The 20,393-nt window shown below is 45.7% G+C and overlaps 1 protein-coding gene across 1 annotated transcript in view; it reads left to right on the top strand.

The window, feature by feature from the left end:
- The window catches only part of LOC123768233 (tyrosine-protein kinase Dnt), a 230,132-nt gene that overhangs the window by 159,116 nt on the left and 50,623 nt on the right, over positions 1-20,393 (top strand). Inside the window, exon 2 of the mRNA XM_069317186.1 lies at positions 16,444-16,571. Within this exon, the coding sequence (XP_069173287.1) occupies positions 16,444-16,571 (128 nt within the window). The remainder of the gene's footprint in view (positions 1-16,443; positions 16,572-20,393) is intronic.

The raw sequence follows: 20,393 nt of genomic DNA, 5'->3' as shown, positions 1-20,393 counted from the left end.
ATATGAAAACTGGTCACAAATAAAATTCAGTTTGGGAAGACTAATATAAAATTACCTGCATTATTAGCAATGAACTTAAACATCACAACGTCAACAAAGATTGAAGACAATAGAGGTTGCCTTCGGTACCCCAATTGACTGAAAGTTGAGAGGCGGGACCACAGAGCTTAAGCGCAACCCTTGCAAGCATTTGCCAGTTGAGAGGCGGGACCAAACAGCTTAAGCTAAACCCCTCGCAATCACACTAAGGCGCGTACATCATCCATTAACGGAGCCAGGCACTACAAAAGATATTACTAAGGTATTCATTCGATAAACCAAACTTTTATATATCGTCTCAAGATTAACCGGACCAAGATTATAAAAAACCTGGGATAGGGAGAGAAGAGAGAGAGAGAGAGAGAGAGAGAGAGAGAGAGAGAGAGAGAGAGAGAGAGAGAGAGAGAGAGAGAGAGAGAGAGAGAGAGAGAGAGAGAGAGAGAGAGAGAGAGAGAAGATTTATTGTCTCACTCTAACCTGAATCTGAAACTGTTGCCATCATAAGAGTATTGTTTTTGTCGTTTTCCCTTGCGAGCGGTTGTGTTCTGCAAGTGTTGCCTCCTAGACTGCGTTGTCTCAAATATTGGAGGCCTTTGTAGGCTATGTTGTCACACGTGTTGCATGCCTAATATACTGTGTTGTTGCAAGTGTTGCATGCCTCCTAGACTGCATTGTCACTAGTTTTGCATCGCTCAGGGACAGCTGGTGGACGTTCACAGAGCTCCAGATCCCCTCGCTGCCACCAGTTAAATATTCGTTACTATGTCATGTTATTCGTTAACGATCATTGCCAGTTTTCAGAGTTTGCTGCTAGGTATTATTGATGGCCATGAGTACACACACACACAACAACAATGGGGCCTGTGGCTGAGTGGACAGCGCTCTGAACTCGTAATCCTAGGGTCCGGGTTCGATCCTCGGTGTTGGCAGAAACAAAACTAACTTTAACACTTACCTAACAGTAAATAGCTGCCTAGGAGTTAGTCAGCTGTTACAGGCTGCATCCTGGATGTGTGTGTGTGGAAAAAAAATAGTAGTAGTTGATTGTCAGTTAAGAGGCGAGCCGAAAGAGCAGAGCTCAACCCCTGCAAGCACACCTAGGTGAATACAACTACGTGAGTACACACAGAGTGCAAGTGTTCACAGGAAAATAATTTTTTTTGTCTCCTTGTCATGTGGTGTGTACTCTCGTCCTCTTTTTCTACCCCGTTTGTGTAACTTTGTAGTGCTAATTAAAGTATATAAATAATGAAGTATTGGTCTATAGTCCTTACACAAACGGAACTCTATTTTTCACGTGCACTTGATTAGGACGCATTCTTTCTCCACACGTATTGACCTATGCCCAGGTTTCGTGAATAACGCATTCCTTGTTTCGCTACACAAAGAATGTTTACTTATGTGTGATTTTTATACGGGCAGGGGATGGCTGGAGGGAGGTTCGTGGTACCTGTGGTTGTAGTAAGTTTGGTGGAGAAGTCAAGTTTATGGAAGTCAATCTTGCCTAATTGTGTATCTAGGTATACCTGATATAACTTAAGCTTTTAATGAGTATAAGTTTAAATTTTTCTATCAAGCTGTTAATATACATTCTGCTTTAAATTTATAAGAAGCTTTTGATTATTATAAAGCTTTTAATTTTTAGTTTGATGCCTTTTCACTGTATTCACTTTATTTACAGTATGTAAAGCTATCCTTATGTAATAGTTTGATGCCTACTCGCAGTTTAATTGGTCCTGTCTTAATTCATCCACAATATCGTTAATGTTTACAGTAGCTGTGTCCTTGACTCGTTCTGGTGTTGGAGCTCCTGTCATGTGTCCTGGAGCTCGTTTGGACGGTTGAGCTCCTCTCATGTATCTTGGAGCTCGGGGCCACACCTGGTGATTTTTATTAATTTTCAGTAATATGCAACGCGTTAATTTTTTTTCCTCTCGTTTTCTTTCATCTGGACAAGTTTTGTTGAGAAACTCTCACTGAGGGTTTAATAAAGTTGTATGCAATTTTTAATGTAAAACTTCATATGTTGTTAACCTTTTACACGGTGGAAGGGGAAAAAAACCCTCAACCAAATTTTTAGTTTGCCAAAATATGATAAAAAATAAAGTTAATCTTAAGTATCTTAAAGTCTCGTATCAAGTCAACATTTGGTGCCACCAGAGCTTTACTTTTGTCAAGTTCTTAGACGATTGTTGAGCTTAATAACTTTATTACTATCATTGCATTCATCCACTTGTACTGACTGGTAAAACGACGTTCTCGCTTCTAGCAGGAACGGAGTTCGATCCCCTATGGCATAAGTGGGGTGCGCACCGTTCCTTAGCCATCCGCATATCTATGCAAAAACAAATAGACAGTTTCTTTTACCTCATGTCTCTGTCCACCTAACATTAAATAAGTACCCGGGATACCTGTTATTAGATCTTACAAAATGGATAATTCAAGATAATTATTATTATAATTAAACAGTTTATCACAAAGGCGATTTAAAAAAATGGGAATTTGAAAAGAAAACGAAACTCATCTCGATATAATATAAACTTTACCTAGAATAACCTAGGCCTACCTAACCTGTTCCTTGGTCAGGTAAAGCCTAGAATACGTTAGGCTGTTTAATGTGTTCTCCCCCCCCCCCCCCTCCCTTACTCCCCCCCTCTTAATATTTCACGTCTCGGATTCCTGTTCCTTATTTTTTAACGTTCGTGTTTGTACAAACTTATTAAGTTACTAAACAAACCCCAAAATTTACACACAGGTATAGGAAAAGCATGGAAATATTTTGCAGATAAGTATTGATATAAAAAAAATATGTGAGAGCAGTTCTGCAAATTTACTTTGCGTAAAGAAAACGGGATGCCTGAGCCACTCGAAGGTGTACTATAATCCCCAACTCTGATAGTCTAAGGAGATGGGAATCCACGAACGCTCTGAAAATACAAGATGTCTTTTGCTCGCTGCTCAAGGGATTCCAAGCCTTCTAATAACGCCACTAGGAACTAGACGGGTCTGCACCCTGAGAGCCACCCAGCTTGGCGTTCATTGCTAAAATACAATAAGCTGAACGTGAGGCTTAGACCTGCCGTTAACTGAGCACTGGAGGTCATATATATATATATATATATATATATATATATATATATATATATATATATATATATATATATATATATATATATATATACATACACACACACACACACACACACACACACACACACACACACACACACACACTTGCCGGTGTATGTTCACAGTGATCTTGTTTTTTCACCTGGTTAAGTTTTTACCAAGGATAACAAACTGGAAACGCCTACCTGCTGGCCTGTGCTTTGAGGTTCACCAGTTAAGTGCTACTCACCAGAGACGCCACATTAATTATTTAAAGAACATTTGTTAATATTCCCATTTGATATCGACAGGAAACCCACATGTTACAGATTGAGAGAGAGCTCACAGCTTTCTTCTCCCATTATATATATATCCATGTGAATATATTTACCCCCCCCCCTCAATAGTGGCGCTACCAGATGTCTCTCACCTTGATCATCTTTAACGCTGGCACCCGCTGGCACCGCCCCCCCACCCCCATTACAGCCGCTAATATGTAATTTTATCGTAAATTGCCAACATAGACCACTGAAAATTGGTAACTAACAGGCGCTTCAACCCAGGGGAAAAAATAAAAAGTTTCTTGCTACTCAGTTTACAGAGATGTGAACCCCAGTGGAGGTGGCTGTCTGGCCCCACGGATGAAGGGGGGGGGGCCATGGGTAGGGAGGGGAAGGATCCCATTCCCAGGGAGGGTGGGATTTGGATTCTACTCCCCATCTACAGGATGGGGAGTACAATTCCCATTCTACTTTCTTCAAATCCATCAAGGCGTTCTCGTCTAAGGACACTTTTAAGGGACCTATTTGATAACTCAAGATTCCGTTCAATACTGTCTTTATTTACTGCAGCCTTAGCGGTTGTTGGCTAATTGTGAAAAACCTGTACTTTGTTTCATTAGGTTGGGTAAGGTTAGGCTGGATAAGGTCAAGATTGATCTGGGAAAGGTTAGATAGGTTTCAAAACCTTTACTACCCCGTCTTGCGTGCGAAGACTCAAGGTCAGGATTTAACAAGCATTTACTTACGAAACCTGTACATCTTTTCTCAATTTTTGGTAGCTTTGTTTACCTTTATGTAACAGTTTGAGCTCTGAATCACCAGGAGGCTGTTTATACCAATAACAACATTTGATTGGGAGGTTTTTATCCTCGTAAGCTGTGTTAGTAATTGTAAACAAGGCCCCCTTAAGATTGAGATAAGATGTACAGGTTCGTAAGTGCTTGCGTAACAGCTTCGTGAATCTGGCCCCCTGGACCTTGCGCCACGTTCCATATTCTAATACATAAAACAACCTCATTTAACTCGTGTTTAAAGTGAAACTTATTCTTTCCGTATGCAAATGTGTGAATATATAATGAACTGGATATTGCAAATAGCCGAGATTTAAATGGGTTTTGAAGCGCGTAATGGTTCTTGATGCTTCAAAGGTCACGCGCTAATCAACGGGATGAAAGCTTGATTTATTGGGTGTGTCGAGCCGTCGCGAACGGCGGCACACTCAAAGCTGTCTGTAAACGAGGTCCCAGCACCCTGGCTTGTGCCTTAACCCCGCACTCTTAGTAAACCCTGGCTTGTTCACACACACACATACACACACACACACTCACACAGTCACACACACACACACACACACACACACACACACACACACACACACACACACACACACACACACACACACATGCGAGGCTGGCTAACATCAGAACGGCGTTCAGGAACCTGTGTAAGGAATCATTCAGAATCTTGTACACCACATATGTAAGACCAATCCTGGAGTATGCGGCCCCAGCATGGAGCCCGTACCTTGTCAAGCACAAGACGAAGCTGGAAAAAGTCCAAAGGTATGCTACTAGACTAGTCCCAGAACTAAGAGGCATGAGTTATGAGGAAAGGCTGCGGGAAATGCACCTCACGACACTGGAAGACAGAAGAGTAAGGGGGGACATGATCACAACCTACAAAATCCTCAGGGGAATCGACCGGGTAAACAAGGACGAACTTTTCAACACTGGTGGGACGCGAACAAGGGGACACAGGTGGAAGCTGAGTACCCAAATGAGCCACAGAGACGTTAGAAAGAACTTTTTCAGTGTCAGAGTAGTTAGCAAATGGAATGCATTAGGAAGTGATGTGGTGGAGGCTGACTCCATTCACAGTTTCAAATGTAGATATGATAGAGCCCAATAGGCTCAGGAATCTGTACACCAGTTGATTGACGGTTGAGAGGCGGGACCAAAGAGCCAGAGCTCAACCCCCGCAAGCACAATTAGGTAAGTACAATTAGGTAAGTACACACACACACACACACACACACACACACACACACACACACACACACTCACACACACAGCCTCGTAGCCTGGTGGATAGCGCGCAGGATTCGTAATTCTGTGGCGCGGGTTCGATTCCCGCACGAGGCAGAAACAAATGGGCAGAGTTTCTTTCACCCTGAATGCCCGTTACCTAGCAGTAAATAGGTACCTGGGAGTTAGTCAGCTGTCACGGGCTGCTTCCTGGTGTGTGTGTGTGTGTGGTGTGGAAAAAAAAAAGTAGTAAGTAAACAGTTGATTGACAGTTGAGAGGCGGGCCGAAAGAGCAAAGCTCAACCCCCGTAAAAACACAACTAGTAAACAACTAGTAAACACACACACACACACACACACACACACACACACACACACACACACACACACACACACACACACACACACCGCGAACAAGGGGACACAGGTGGAAACTGAGTACCCACATGAGCCACAGAGACGTTAGAAGGAACTTTTTCAGTGTCAGAGTAGTTAACGGATGGAATGCATTAGGCAGTGATGTGATGGAGGCTGACTCCATACACAGTTTCAAATGTATATATGATAGAGCCCAGTAGGCTCAGGAATCTGTACACCAGTTGATTGACAGTAGAGAGGCGGGACCAAAGAGCCAAAGCTCAACCCCCGCAAGCACAAATAGGTGAGTACAGACACACACACACACACACACACACACACATGCACTCAGGAACCTGTACACCTGTTGATTGACGGTTGAGAGGCGGGACCAAAGAGCTAAAGCTCAACCCCCCGCAAACACAACTAGGTGAGTACAACACAAAACAAGGGGCGCCGGTGGTTGTGTGGATAGTACGCTGGACACGTAATCCTGTGGCCCGTTCGCGGCCCGGCGCCGGGGAGAAACAAAAATGGGCAGTTTCTTTCACCCTGATGCCCTCTGTTACCTAGCAGTAAATAGGTACCTGGGAGTTAGCCAGCTGTTACGGGCTGTTTCCGGTGTGTGTGTGTGTGTGTGTGTGAGTGTGTGTGTGTGTGTGTGTGTGTGTGTGTGTGTGTGTGTGTGTGTGTGTGTGTGTGTGTGTGTGTGTGTGTGTATGAACAAAAATTGTTAGTAGTTAGTAACAGTTGATTTGACAGTTGAGAGGCGGGCCGAAAGAGCAGAGCTCAACCCCCGCAAACACAACTAGGTGAATACACACATGGAGCAGGAGGCCGAACACAAGATACCATCTGGGAGATGAAATCCTGGAAGAGTCAAATAGAAAGATCTATGAGCTGATATCACACTGAACCTGTCCCTAGAAACCAGAACCTGTACGCCAGTAGACTGACAGTTGAGAAGCGGGAACAGATAGTCGAAGCTCAACCCCCTCAAGCACAACTAGAACACACACATTAGACAATCGGCGGATAGAAAGGCGGGGTCCAAGAGTTAACAGCTGGTTCCTGCAGGCACCGGTAGTAAATACAGAGCCAGCCTGACTTAGCCCATATAGTCTATGCAAGCGGGGAGGGAAGAAGACAACTTAAGTGACAGTTTAAAATTTAAATTTTGCCGTGAGGGGCGAGTTTATTGGGCAGCGCCACTCATCCTGTGAGTGGACACACCGCTATAGCAGCATGTACAACACTCCCCAATAGGAAGAAAACCCGCTGGGTTGTTCATCCTGTGAGGAACTGTGAGCTCCGGAGTTGACCTCGAAGTTGGTGAAAGAAGGCACAGGGACCTCAAACCCGGAGACCGCCGTGGTCGGGGCCGGAGAAGAACCACCCCAGCAAGGGCAGGAACGACCCCAGCCTCCTGAAGCAGAGCCCGGGGGGCCGCACGAGCCCCAGGAGGTGGACGTCCCGGTCCCGCACCTACGGCTTCCTGACAGAGATCATCACAGCCTTCTTTCACCCGAGGCCGGCCTCCTTCAAGACCAAACAGAAGGAAGTGATAATTATTAAATACAACAATTATTAGAACCTTGGTAGCCATATCGTGACCATATTATTATTATTAATATTGCACAAAGATATTACATTAACGGATTGTATCAATGAGAACATTAGTAGGAGCCATGAGGAGAATTCGACCCCGTACACTCAGGCTACAGGAGACAGCTTGCCGCCCCCCCCCACCCCTCCCGCTCGTTCAGAGCGCACTGTTTCATTGACTATTGATCACTTAATCAAATGTTCCGCTATGAATGAAATCCTCAGCTCACGTACGTCCAATTAACCCCATTGTGAGTTGTTCAGCTGCTCCTTCATCTACACGCTGAGTCTCCATGTACCTGGGGCTCCCTCTCCCTTCTCTCCCCTCCTTCTCTCACCACTTTCCTCCCCCTCCTCACCTGCCCTGATATTCCTTCTCACCCCTACATTCATTTCCCTCCTCACCCGGAATTCATTCACTCTCATCCCCTTTCTCCCTGTACCCGTATTGACCTCGGCCATTCCAGTGAGGTCCAAGAGCTAGGCGATGTCAAGCCACTCGAGTAGGACCTTGACAATGGGATGCAACAATAGGCCCTGACCCCCCCCCCCCCGGTCCCTCGGTTACCCCCCATACGCTGTTCCTCCTCGTCGGGGGGGGGGGTCGTTTGTGGGTTCTGGGGGAAGGGGGAATTTTATGGATTTTCCTGTATATTGTGGCTAGATTAGTGTCGTGGCTTAATGGGTTTGTGTGTGTACGGGGGTGAAGGTGGGGGGTTGGGGGGGGTTTCGTGTGGTTTGGGGGCTGGAGGGGGAGGGGTGTGGGGGCGGGGGGTTCGTGTGGTGTGTGTGTGGGGGGGGGGGTTGTGGGCGCGTGTTGGTTGTGTTTATATGAAGTTAAGGGAGAGAGACAGACAGACAAAAAGAGACAGAGTGGGTGGAGTGTTATAGGGGCAGACAGAGACGGACATAGACAGAGACAAAACAAGTCTCCTGCGCCCGCGCGCGCCGGCCAGCACGCCCCATTGACCACGTAAAGGACAGACATTTACATGTTTACATCATGTATCATCCTGAAGTACATCCGTGGGAGGCCGGAATGGTTCCCCAGCCCTCACTCTCCCGGACCCGAGTTCGAATCTTCCACCCTTATATTGAATTTGATTTTCCATTTTTACCCGTTTTGGTCTCGCTTCATGCAGGTCGACGTTCAATCCCCGACCGTCCAAGTGGTTGGGCACCATTCCTTCCCCTCGTCCCATCCCAAATCCTTATCCTGACCCCTTCCCAGTGCTATATAGTCGTAATGGGCTTGGCGCTTTCTCTGTTTCAGCACCGCTCCTGTGCCAGGTAAGTCCACTACGGGTTCACCATAGCCGTTGCAGAATCTGTGGGGAGAGTGACGGACACCGCCTTGACCACTATCTACGTGAATGTGAACACCTGAGAGATATCAGAAATATGTGTAGAATAATAAACCCCACATTGTTTGAGTTAGGAAAACACTATTTGTCAAATATTGATACTGTTCTTAAAAGATTTTCCCATTTTGCACCCGCAAGATAACGTAAGCTTTTAAGGGTTGATAGATGTTAATCTTCTTGTTTGAGGAGCTGTTCACTTGAGACAGTTAAGCAAGTCCCAGCTGTGTCTGGGTACAAGTGACAGGATGAACAACCCAGCGGGTTTTCTTCCTATTGGGGAGTGTTGTACATGCTGCTATGGCGGTGTGTCCACTCACAAGATGAGTGGCGCTGCCCAATAAACTCGCCCCTCGGGGCAAAATTTAAATTTAAATTTACCATAGCCCGTGCTACTTGCCCCGCTCCTGTGCCAGGTAAGCTACGGGCTCACCATAGCCCGTGCTACTTGCCCCGCTCCTGTGCCAGGTAAGCTACGGGCTCACCATAGCCCGTGCTACTTGCCCCGCTCCTGTGCCAGGTAAGCTACGGGCTCACCATAGCCCGTGCTACTTGGAACTTGTTCCGAGTAGCTGAATCTATAACAACAACATGGCGCTTTCTCCTGATAGTTGCGCTTCCTTATCAACTCTACTCACTACCGGGAAGTGTCCGAAGGTGGAGATGGTGAGGCTTGATGTGATGATGGTGACGCTGGCGGTGATGGTGAGCCGGGAGAGGGTCATATTTTCTCCCCTTACTCACAAAGATATCGGCAGAGGGGAAGAGGAGGGGAAATGAGCGCATTTTTCGGCCTCAGTGGGTGGAAGTGACGTTTGGGGGAGGAGGGAGAGGAGAGGTGGGGGAGGAAAGAGGGGAAGGGAGGAGAGGTGGGGAGGAAACAAGGGGAGGTATGAGGGGAAGAAAGAGGGGGAGGGTTGGGGAAGGGGAAGGCAGAGACGGAGAGGTGAACGACGGTAGTTAAAGACTAAACGTATGAAGGAGAAAGCCGGGAGTAACGTGCGAGACGGAGATAGCAACAGTCTGGTAGACAGGACGAGGGACAGTATAATGATAGAGTGAGCAAAAAATGAGAGAGAGAGAGAGAGAGAGAGAGAGAGAGAGAGAGAGAGAGAGAGAGAGAGAGAGAGAGAGAGAGAGAGAGAGAGAGAGAGAGAGAGAGAGAATGGACGCAAAGGAAACTTTCTGGTATAAGTCTTTCAAGCCTTCTTTCTTGAAGGTCACTATCCCTCCAAATGGATTACCAAAACCTCCACTCTGCTCAGAATGTATAATGTTTATCACCTCTACCAAGAGAGACAACAACGACACTTTCCTGCCCCAGGGGAGATCACTCTTTTCCAAATTACTGTCCCCCCCCCCTTTCCCACCCAAGAAGCTGATTACGGAACAAGCCTTGCTTCGATAAGAAGCAAAGTAAAATGCCTTAAGCCAAGTTGATGCTTTGGTCAGAGAGCGCTCCCTTTCCCAGATTATTTACACTGATGGATCCTTGACCAGTCCCATGGTGCAGCTGGAAGTGCAGTTGTTGTGACAGGGAGAGATGGTTCCTTCTCCCATGAGTGTGGAGCGCGTCTAACTGGTCCTTCACACTTCAAATAGAATTGGTTGCCATAATCCTTGAACTCGAGCGCGTATATAAATCCAAAGTTGACACGCTAATTGTAAATGACTCCTTGTCATTCTTGACTGCCCTCACCTCCCCAAGGCATAACTGTGACGTGCTTATCTCTGAAGCTAGACACAGATATAATGAAATAATCAATGATGGAGTCAGAGTTTATCACCTTTGGATTTGCTTAGCTAAACGAACTAGAGGGTTCAGTTCCTGAACCGATTATGTGCCTCTGTAACCCTTTATACCACCGCCCACGGGATGGGTATGTGGTAAATAATAAAGAAATTAAATTGAACTAAGGAAATTCAGAGTATTCCAAAGAGTGAGAGGTGATGTTAGACGGGAACTTTAAGAGACGGAGATCAATAAACCGGCGTGGACGTAGATATGAATGGACAGTAAACAACGAAAAGACGATCAAGAGACAGGGAAGAGCCTCAGAGGGGAATGGAAGACGGAACTGAGTCAATGACGAACAGAGAGAACAAAAAACAGTAAACACAGAGCAGGAAGAGACGAGAGAAGGTGACCATATTTATAGTGTGAGAGGAGGGAAGACTGGGAGGGATAATGTCAACTGGAGAGAGAGAGAGAGAGAGAGAGAGAGAGAGAGAGAGAGAGAGAGAGAGAGAGGGAGAGGGAGAGGGAGAGAGGGGGGACACACAAAGGGGTTTATTTAGCAAGGGGTAATTAGGTGGTGTTTCGGGCCAAGAATGGGTCATGTGGAGAGCCCTTAAGAGGGACATTCACTCCAGGCGATAGGTCATAAACAACCGCTTCACGGTGAAGATATCGACGTCCCGCTGGCCAAGTGGAAAGTAAGAAACGGGAAGGGATGAGTTCCTAAGGGACAGGGACCTGTCTCCTGAGAGAAGCCTCTGTAGCCCCCTCACCTGAGAGAAGCCTTGTATTAAACAGATTCTAAAATAGATCACTGCATGATTGTATACACGTACACACATATCCACACTAACACAACACATGTACACACACTGTTCACAGCACTTGTACGTACACAACATGCCAGAAACAACTTTAATTAAGTCGTAAATATGTGGATTGAACTGGATGAGAAAGTTCTCAATGTCAATTCCATACACATTTTCAAATTTCATTATTTTCAACTAATGATGATAGAAAGTCGGGGCTTAAGAGCAGAAGCTCGACCTTCCAAACACAACTAGACAAGTCCAATACACGTATAAAACAGGAACGTTCCGACGTGTGGTTCATTCTCTCCTGCATGAATATTTCCATACATCCTCATGCATTGTTTACTTTTCTTCCGGGATCAAGTTCATACACGAATCTTCACAAGTGCCATTAGATGTATGGGGCTAAGATGGCATACACATTTGATTTGCATATACAGTATATATATACCAGCGTATATGTACGAGTGTATTTTCCCAATGGATTTGTGTATTCAGAGACGAGATGGAGAGGGGAGCGCTGCGTCTTAGAGCCTCTTGACCCGTCTTGGTCAGACGAAATGCCGGAATCCACTTAGCATGGAGTCTTCATCTGGGAGCAGGTGGCACAGGTGGCACTCTCCCAGGGTGATGGGTGTGGCTCTCTCCCAGGGGTGATGGGTGTGGCTCTCTCCCAGGGTGATGGGTGTGGCTCTCTCCCAGGGTGATGAGGTGTGGCACTCTCCCAGGGTAACAGACGTGACACTCCCAGGGTAACAGACGTGACACTCCCAGGGTGACTGACAGTGTAACTGATGATGATGATATCAAGACTACACAACACAGAGCAACACAAAACTTCCATCTGTCTCACCACTTCACCCAGGAGGAACTTAACCCACCGGGAGGCAGCCGCCACCCACGCTCCGCCTGGCACCAGGTGTCATGAGTCTTGTCATATGACAGACAGGAGGACTGATGTTAGGCTGCGACATTTATCAGGATGTGGCATAGGAATTACGCCCCTTCGTGACACCAGCTTTTCACACACATAGTCTGGGGATTAACGGGGATTTAAGGCGTCATAAATCCCTGGCAGTATACCTGACTGATGACCCAAGGGGAGGGGGGAAAAAATGAGGCACTGGCACTCTGGGTTTATCAGCAGAGGTGCCAGGCACGGGGAGGAAGAAAAATATGCGAGAGATGAACCAGAAGTTACTATGATAAATGACGAGGTTTGTGTGTGTGTGTGTGTGTGTGTGTGTGTGTGTGTGTGTGTGTGTGTGTGTGTGTGTGTGTGTGTGTGTGTGTGTGTGTGTGTGTGTGTACTCACCTAATTGTGCTTGCGGGGGTTGAGCTCTGGCTCTTTGTTCACGCCTTTCAACCGTCAATTAACAGGTGTACAGGTTCCTGAGCCTATTGGGCTCCATCATATCTACACTTGAAACTGTGTATGGAGTCAGCCTCCACCACATCACTTCCTAATGCATTCCATTTGTCAACCACTCTGACACTAAAAAAGTTCTTTCTAATATCTCTGTGGCTCATTTGGGCGCTCAGTTTTCACCTGTGGCCCCTAGTGCGTGTGCCCCTTGTACGGGTCTTGACGGCTGCTGGTAGTGCTGTGTGATTTGGACAGAGAGACAGGCGTCTGTAGTGTAGTAATGGGAGCCAGTGATGAGTATAGTGACGGTTGTAGTGATGGGATTAAGGGGTTCATTGGATCGGAGAAGAGAGATACATCACATACATGTATATACATTCTATACATGTGTAGAATGTATATCTGGTCAGGTCACCACCCTGCACAATAAAATAAAAGTATTGGAGAGAGAGAGAGAGAGAGAGAAAGAGAGAAAGAGAGAGAGAGAGAGAGAGAGAGAGAGAGAGAGAGAGAGAGAGAGAGAGAGAGAGAGAGAGAGAGAGAGAGAGAGAGAGAGAGAGAGAGAGAGAGTGAGAGAGATCAAAACATGTAAGACAGACTCGGGGAAGAGTAGAGGTGCCACAAGCACAATTGCAAAAGCCTTCTTCCGGTAGGCCTAAATATAACAAATAATGCCGGAACAAACGCTGACATTTTCAAGAGGAAATATGATAACTTCTTTACAACACTTGTCCAATGTCGGATATGTAGGCCTGCGGGCCGCTACCAGCAACAACTTTGCCGATCAGAATAATGCCAAGAACATGGGGGCTGGAATGGTTTTTGTGATATACGTTTTTTTACGTGGGAAATTTACTCGAAAGTTCAGGTTCCACACGATCTATAACCCCCAACACATTTTTGCTTGTATCTCCTGACAGCAGTAAAATTCTGCTTCTAACTTGCTTACAAACCACAAATGGGACAACAAGGGTGCTTGTCGCCCTCTGGGTGAATACCTTGGAGAGCCCAGCCACACAAATAACACGGGGTTTAGGTTCTAACCTGTATTCTGGTCCGCGGAGTTCTGTCTCGTTATCCAGTAAGTTGTGCTCCATGATAGCACTTAGACTCGGCCTTGCGGTCCACAACTGGTGTGTTATAAACGACGATGATTACCACCTGTGTGTGTGTGGGGGGGGTGGGGGGGTGGGTGGAGGGGTGACAAAGAAGGCATGCAGATAAAACGAGAACACACACACACACACACACTACATGTTAATATTTCGTTCCGTCCCGTCCACACGCATTGCCCCTATTATTCCAAGGGTAAGCACATCATATGCATGTCGCCAATAAGAACGGTCATCCCATGCCAAATCGACCATTCCATCGTAGCATTGTGTGTAGCATGTCTCAGTTCCTGCCCATCCAATGTTGTCTTATCACGTCGATCTACTCTCTCTCTACCTAGTGACTGTAAATGACAGGTGGTGAGGCTGACAAGGTTGTTAGGTGGACCCGGGTGATTATGTGATAGGGATAGATTGATGGGAAGGAGGGGAAAGGAAAGAGAATCTAGGAGGCGAAGGAAGGGGAGAGTTTCTTTCACCCTGATGCCCCTGTTACCTAGCAGTAAATAGGTACCTGGGAGTAAGTCAGCTGTCACGGGCTGCTTCCTGGGGGGTTGAGGCCTGGTCGAGGACCGGGCCCCGGGGACACTAAGCCCCGAAATCATCTCAAGATAACCTCAAGAAGATAGTCACGTGACTGTTGGCTTCTGATAAACAGAAGGTGAATTGACCTGTAACCCTTTGCTTGCAAGGGAAAACTACTTGACTCAAGAGTTCCTGGAGGAAGTTCCGGACCAACCAGGTTGTGATGGATGTGTGGGCTTGCGGACTGCTCCAAACAACAGTCTAGTAGATCAAATTATCACGTCAAGCCTAGCCCCAGGGAAGGGGGGCTTGGGGAGTAGAACTGTGAGAACCTATTTCGGGTATATTCCAGGTAAAACTTCGTCTGTGCTTCGGAGCTTCGTTCAGGAGCACAGCGCCTGTGTTACAGTGTCCTTCAGGAGCACAGCGCCTGTGTTACAGTGTCCTTCAGGAGCACAGCGCCTGTGTTACAGTGTCCTTCAGGAGCACAGCGCCTGTGTTACAGTGTCCTTCAGGAGCACAGCGCCTGTGTTACAGTGTCCTTCAGGAGCACAGCGCCTGTGTTACAGTGTCCTTCAGGAGCACAGCGCCTGTGTTATATGACCAACATTACAGCCGTCTAGCCAAGATTTACATCCGGCAAATCCGCCCCTTTTACACACACAACTCGGCTTCCCTGCCGGCTGTAAATCACAGTAGAGTACACAAGTATTTTACGCCTAGCCGTTATATACGGTGGTAAGAAAGTGGTGGTAATATTTACAAGGTCCGCCTTATGGGGGTGGTCGCTCTCTTATCTTCCCCTACAACGCTCCACGTTCATCCAGTTTGAAGAGCACTCACACAACGCGGCTTCAAGCTCTGGGCGTTCAAGCTTCAGCCTATGCTTATCCAAGCTGTGGGCGTCCTATTTTATTAACACATTTAGGTACATCTGAATTTGTGCACCTATCCATAGACTATATGAAGAGGAATACAGTGTGTCAAAAAGCTAGCTACGGGCGTCCTAGCTCCAGCCAATGCTTATCCAAGTTGTGGATGTTCAAGCTTTAGCATATGCTTATCCAAGCCAAACATATCCCAAATGGAGCTAGCATTCATTTGTTTGTAGACCTATTGTGTAGCCTCCTCCTCCCCCCTTAAAAAAAATGGCTTTTTCCCATATACATATTAATATTTTTATATATTATCGTTTGTAGTATAGTTAGATCTAGGTTAAGTTACGAGGCCTGGTCGACGACCGGGCCGCGGGGACGTTAAGCCCCGGAAGCACCTCAAGGTAGGTGAGGTGTTTTTGGTCTTCTGTTTCCAGTACACAGGAGAACCATTAGAAGTGAATAACGTAGTATTAGAGAATGTTCAAGTGAGATCAGGTGTAAGTCTTGTGTAAATCTCTCGAGTTTTCTACATTAAAATATGTATTTATGTATGTGTGTGTGTATTATATACTTCCTGGTGTTGTATGATAGAGCGCCTCAAGCCCTGGTCTCGAAATATTGTTGATGTAAAAAAATAATGAAATCATGTTTATTATAGTGTAAATTGTTACGTAGACAAGGAGCCGTTCAAGTGGCAGCTGGCACTTGAGGAAGCACTTGGAGGGCCACATGGCCCCCACCGCTTATCTGGTAACTATGATGGACACAGTGGCGCTGTAGTGATGCCAACATTAGTCTTTATTTCATAATTCCTGCCATGTATTAATTTACGCCTAATTTTCAATAGTTTGTTTATGCATATATTGCAATGTAGTTGATATGTATTTCGTAATTCAGTTTCTAGATAAGATCCTGTTTACTGAGAGGACAAAAACCAAAACAATTTATGAACGTGTTGAATGCATAGAGGTGTGTGTGTTTTGTGACTGATTTAGTGTTAATTATACATTTTCATTGTAAATTATCGTATGTGTTGTGCGAGCGTATACATCCCCCCCCCCCCCCCTCTCTCTCTCTCTCTCTCTCTCTCTCTCTCTCTCTCTCTCTCTCTCTCTCTCTCTCTCTCTCTCTCTCTCTCTCTCTCTCTCTCTCTCGCCACGAAGAGACCCAGAGTCCGCCCAGGTCTGACGGCGGAACCATGCTAGGAGACACTAAATAATCCTGTTGTATTCCCCAGGTCTGACGGCAGAGCTTTTCTACGTGCGGGAGGGAGTGGTCAACGACTACGCCATGAACTGGAGGGTGCCAGTGCCAGCCGACGTCCATAGGCTCTACTTCACCTGGGTGGCACTAGAGAAGAAGACGGTTAGTAGGCCTATCTTTTGTTTTTTTTATTAGGAAGGTTGGAGGTTCATTCTATTTGCCTACTCATCTAATTGGTATCTGTGGGGATGACTCACATACTCACGTGGGATGACTCACGTACTCATGTGAGGATGACTCACGTACGGGCCTTTTGGTTCTGAGCTTTTAATCGACTGGTTTCGGAACCTATTGGGCTCTGTCTTATCTTCAGTTGTAGTTGTGTATGGAGTTTGTGTCCACTATTTCTTAGCGCATCCCATTTTTTCTCTATCCTGACAATCTGATTTTTTTTAATTTAGTGTCTCTGTGGATCATTTGGGTGCTTAAAGTTCCCCCCTCTGTGTTCCCTTGTTCCTGTATCTCCCTTTGCTTAATTTCCTCTTATGAATTTTTATGTTTTCCACTCAATATTTTTGTTTATGATAATCATGTTAACCTTCTTTCTTCCTGTGATGTGAGGTTTAATTCCTTTGGTTATTCTTCGTACCTCAGAGGCATGAGCTGCGGGACTAGTCCCAGAGCTGATATATTACACACACACACACACACACACACACTCACACACACACACACACACACACACACACACACACACACACACATACATACACACACACACACACATACACACACACATACATACACACACACACATACATACACACACACACACACACACACACACACACACACACACACACACACACACACACACGTTTCGAAGCGTTATATGACAGAGTACTGGGAAGACGGGACACCACGAGCGTAGCTCTCATCCTGTAACTACACTTAGGTAATTACACTTAGGTAATTACACACACACACATACACACACACATACATACACACACATACACACACACACACACACACACCTATTGATAGAAGCTCAACATATAACTAACACTATCATCAACCAGCCAGCGACCTCCCACACACACATCCGATCAAAACCTCATATTGCATCAACATCGACATTTCCCATCGCATTCCTTTACCAGAGGGAAATGATCGCAGGAAATGAAAGGGAAGTTTTCGACATTTTTATTTTTAAGGCACAAATCTGGACGAAATTGGCTGGAACTTGACCGCCAAAACCCCATCTTATTCGGGAAGAAAATGGTGTAGTTAGTATTCAGCTTCGCCGTGACCAAGATTCTGTTCGAGAGTTGTTAAAGATTCTGTTGGTGGGGTAAGAGCGTAATTAATCAGGATCACAATGAAATTAATAACATAGCGAAGATGCATAATTAGTGAAGATAACTTATATATATAGTGAAGATAACAATATTAGTAACGATAACATGAAGCCCCCCAAAAAATAAAGAAGGAACGACATTAGACTTTGTATGGCAAAGTGTAATGTTTTATTTTTCATGTTTTATCCTTCTGGAGGGACATGAAAGTTAGGAAGAGTTTGGCAGCGGTCCAACACAACTTGGGGAAGTTTTCCCCGGCTCGGGATCACATTTCGTGACTGGGAAATTTTCCTCTTGTTAGAAAAGATTACGGTAAAGTGAGTCAATGAAATAGTTAGGTTACTCAGGTGTTCTGGACCACATCCTAACAATCTATCCAAAACTTGTCCATTTTAAAGAATGAAGAACAATTTTGATCTATATTACTTCTAAGCTGCATCACTTATGAACCCATCCCTGCCCTTGTGTGGCAGTGCACAATAGAAAGTTACTTTCACATATCCATATATTAAAATATTGATTGTAACCATGATATATATGTGCTTTCGCCTACAGTTTAGACCTATTGTGTTGTGTATGACCCTCTGTCCTGCGTGACAGTGAATACCAACATTATCCTCACTTTAATAAGACTTAATCGAAATCCTCAAATTAGGCAAAATTGTAATTCATTTTGTCAATAAAGATGTTAATAATAATAATAAGTAAGGTAAGATTATATAGAGACCTGCGGGAATTTATGGATCGTTTTGGACAGCCGTTTATGTTCCTTTTTTTGGGGTGGTGGGGAGGGGTCGGATAGCTACCGCTTATGTTGCGATTCTGTGTCATTTAAGCGAACCGTTATGTTGGCTGAATGTTAATGTTTAGTTAGTGTTTAGCTGCTTTTGTTTGCTCCTGTGTGTGTTTTAAAGAGTTAACATTTCACACACACACACACACACTCTCTCAAACTAATAACCGCTTCCGTACAGTAGCCGCGACCATGAGTCTGTCTGTATTCATCTCCCCGAGTGTGTAAGGTTGGGCTCGAACTCATGGGCCCCGGATTCCCACCTCTTGGTCAGCTGCTTCCCTTACGTCTTCCTTCCCATTTTCTTCTTCCTTTCATCCCTATCTCTCCCAGCCTACCTTCTTTCCACCTTCTTCCCCTGCTTCCCTTCCCTATCTGTCGTAGTGACGTCGTATGTACACAATAGACTTCCTGGGAGACATGGTGGGTCTTTCAATCACTGTTCAAAAATAATATCACCAATCACGTATGTGTGTGTAGTCGCGACCTGGCCGTAATCCTGGTACACCGATACCCAATACCAATCGGCGGAATATTGCCTCGTAAATATAGGAAGCCATCTACCTGTCTGTTTGACGCGGCCATACGTCACCGGAAGAGACAGAGAGAGGACAGGCACGAGGTGCGAATCTCTGAGAAGATGTGAGGTTATGGCAGAGCTGTGATGGGTTTGTTTGGGTTTTGAGTTGATTTACATGGTCGAACTTTGTTTGGCCTGGGGGAGTGTGTGTATGTTTTCACGCCTTTTTTGTGTCCGTTTTTGTGTGGTGTGTGTGTGTGTGTGTGTGTGTGTGTGTGTGTGTGTGTGTGTGTGTGTGTGTGTGTGTGTGTGTGTGTGTGTGTGTGTGTGTGTGTGTGTGTGTTTTCATCTATTTGAACCCGAATTGTGCCCGAAACGCTTTGCGTAATAGTGGCTTTAGGCATTGTATGTACTAGCTCTACCTATAAGTCTACCAATCCTTGTAAAAATTTATTGTATGTATGTACCTTACCTAAATAAAATTGTATTGTATTGTATTGTATTGTATTGTAACCGGCAGGATCGAACTATTACTAGTTCTTGGACCCCGCCTTCGGTAGTCTAATGTATACTGACTCCCGACATATTGTTTTCAATCATACCTACTGTATATTACACATACACACACACACACACACACACACACACACACACAGACTCCAGGAGAGCACCAACCCACCACTAAGACTCACCCCCAACTACCAAACTCCCACTCTTCATGCACCATCTCCCCTCTGGTCTCCCCTCAGTGCAAGGGGAAGGTCGGGGCGCACCCCACTAGGCACCACACAACTGTGTTTTTGCTCACCAGCTGCAGCCAGGGCAGCCGGTCGCTGGTGCCTCCTTACTGGCGAGTACCTCACTGGTCCAAGTGTGAGGAAGGCGCTGAATGGTAGGGAAGGAGTCGAATGGTAGGGAAGGGATTAAATTAGGGGCTGAAAGAGGGAGTGGAAGAATGGATAAATAGGGGAGGATAAAAAGGGGTGAACGAGGGAGGAATAGAAAGGGGTAAATGAGGGAAGGGGAAAGAAGAGGTCCAATAACGAGGAGACTTTAATGTGACTTAGATAACAGAACAGAAGTAAGGGTGAAGAGAAAGGGAGGGAGCAAGAGACCAACGTAGAGAGAGGGGGAGAACGGTAATAACAGTAGCGAGAGGATTTTGAGGGTGAAGTAGATAAGGGGAAGATAGAGAAGAGGGGAAAGGGCGGACTCTAGACTACGAGGCCCTTCAGACAACCGTGGTGGTTACAGCAAGATGTGTGAGGGAGTCTCGGGTCGTGGGAAGCTTCCATCACTCTTTCCTTAAA

The sequence above is a fragment of the Procambarus clarkii genome, chromosome 86 (genome assembly GCF_040958095.1).
Source record: "Procambarus clarkii isolate CNS0578487 chromosome 86, FALCON_Pclarkii_2.0, whole genome shotgun sequence".
Lineage (NCBI taxonomy): Eukaryota > Metazoa > Arthropoda > Malacostraca > Decapoda > Cambaridae > Procambarus > Procambarus clarkii.
Note: the sequence above shows the minus strand (reverse complement) of the source record. Positions and strands in the feature narration are given on the sequence as shown.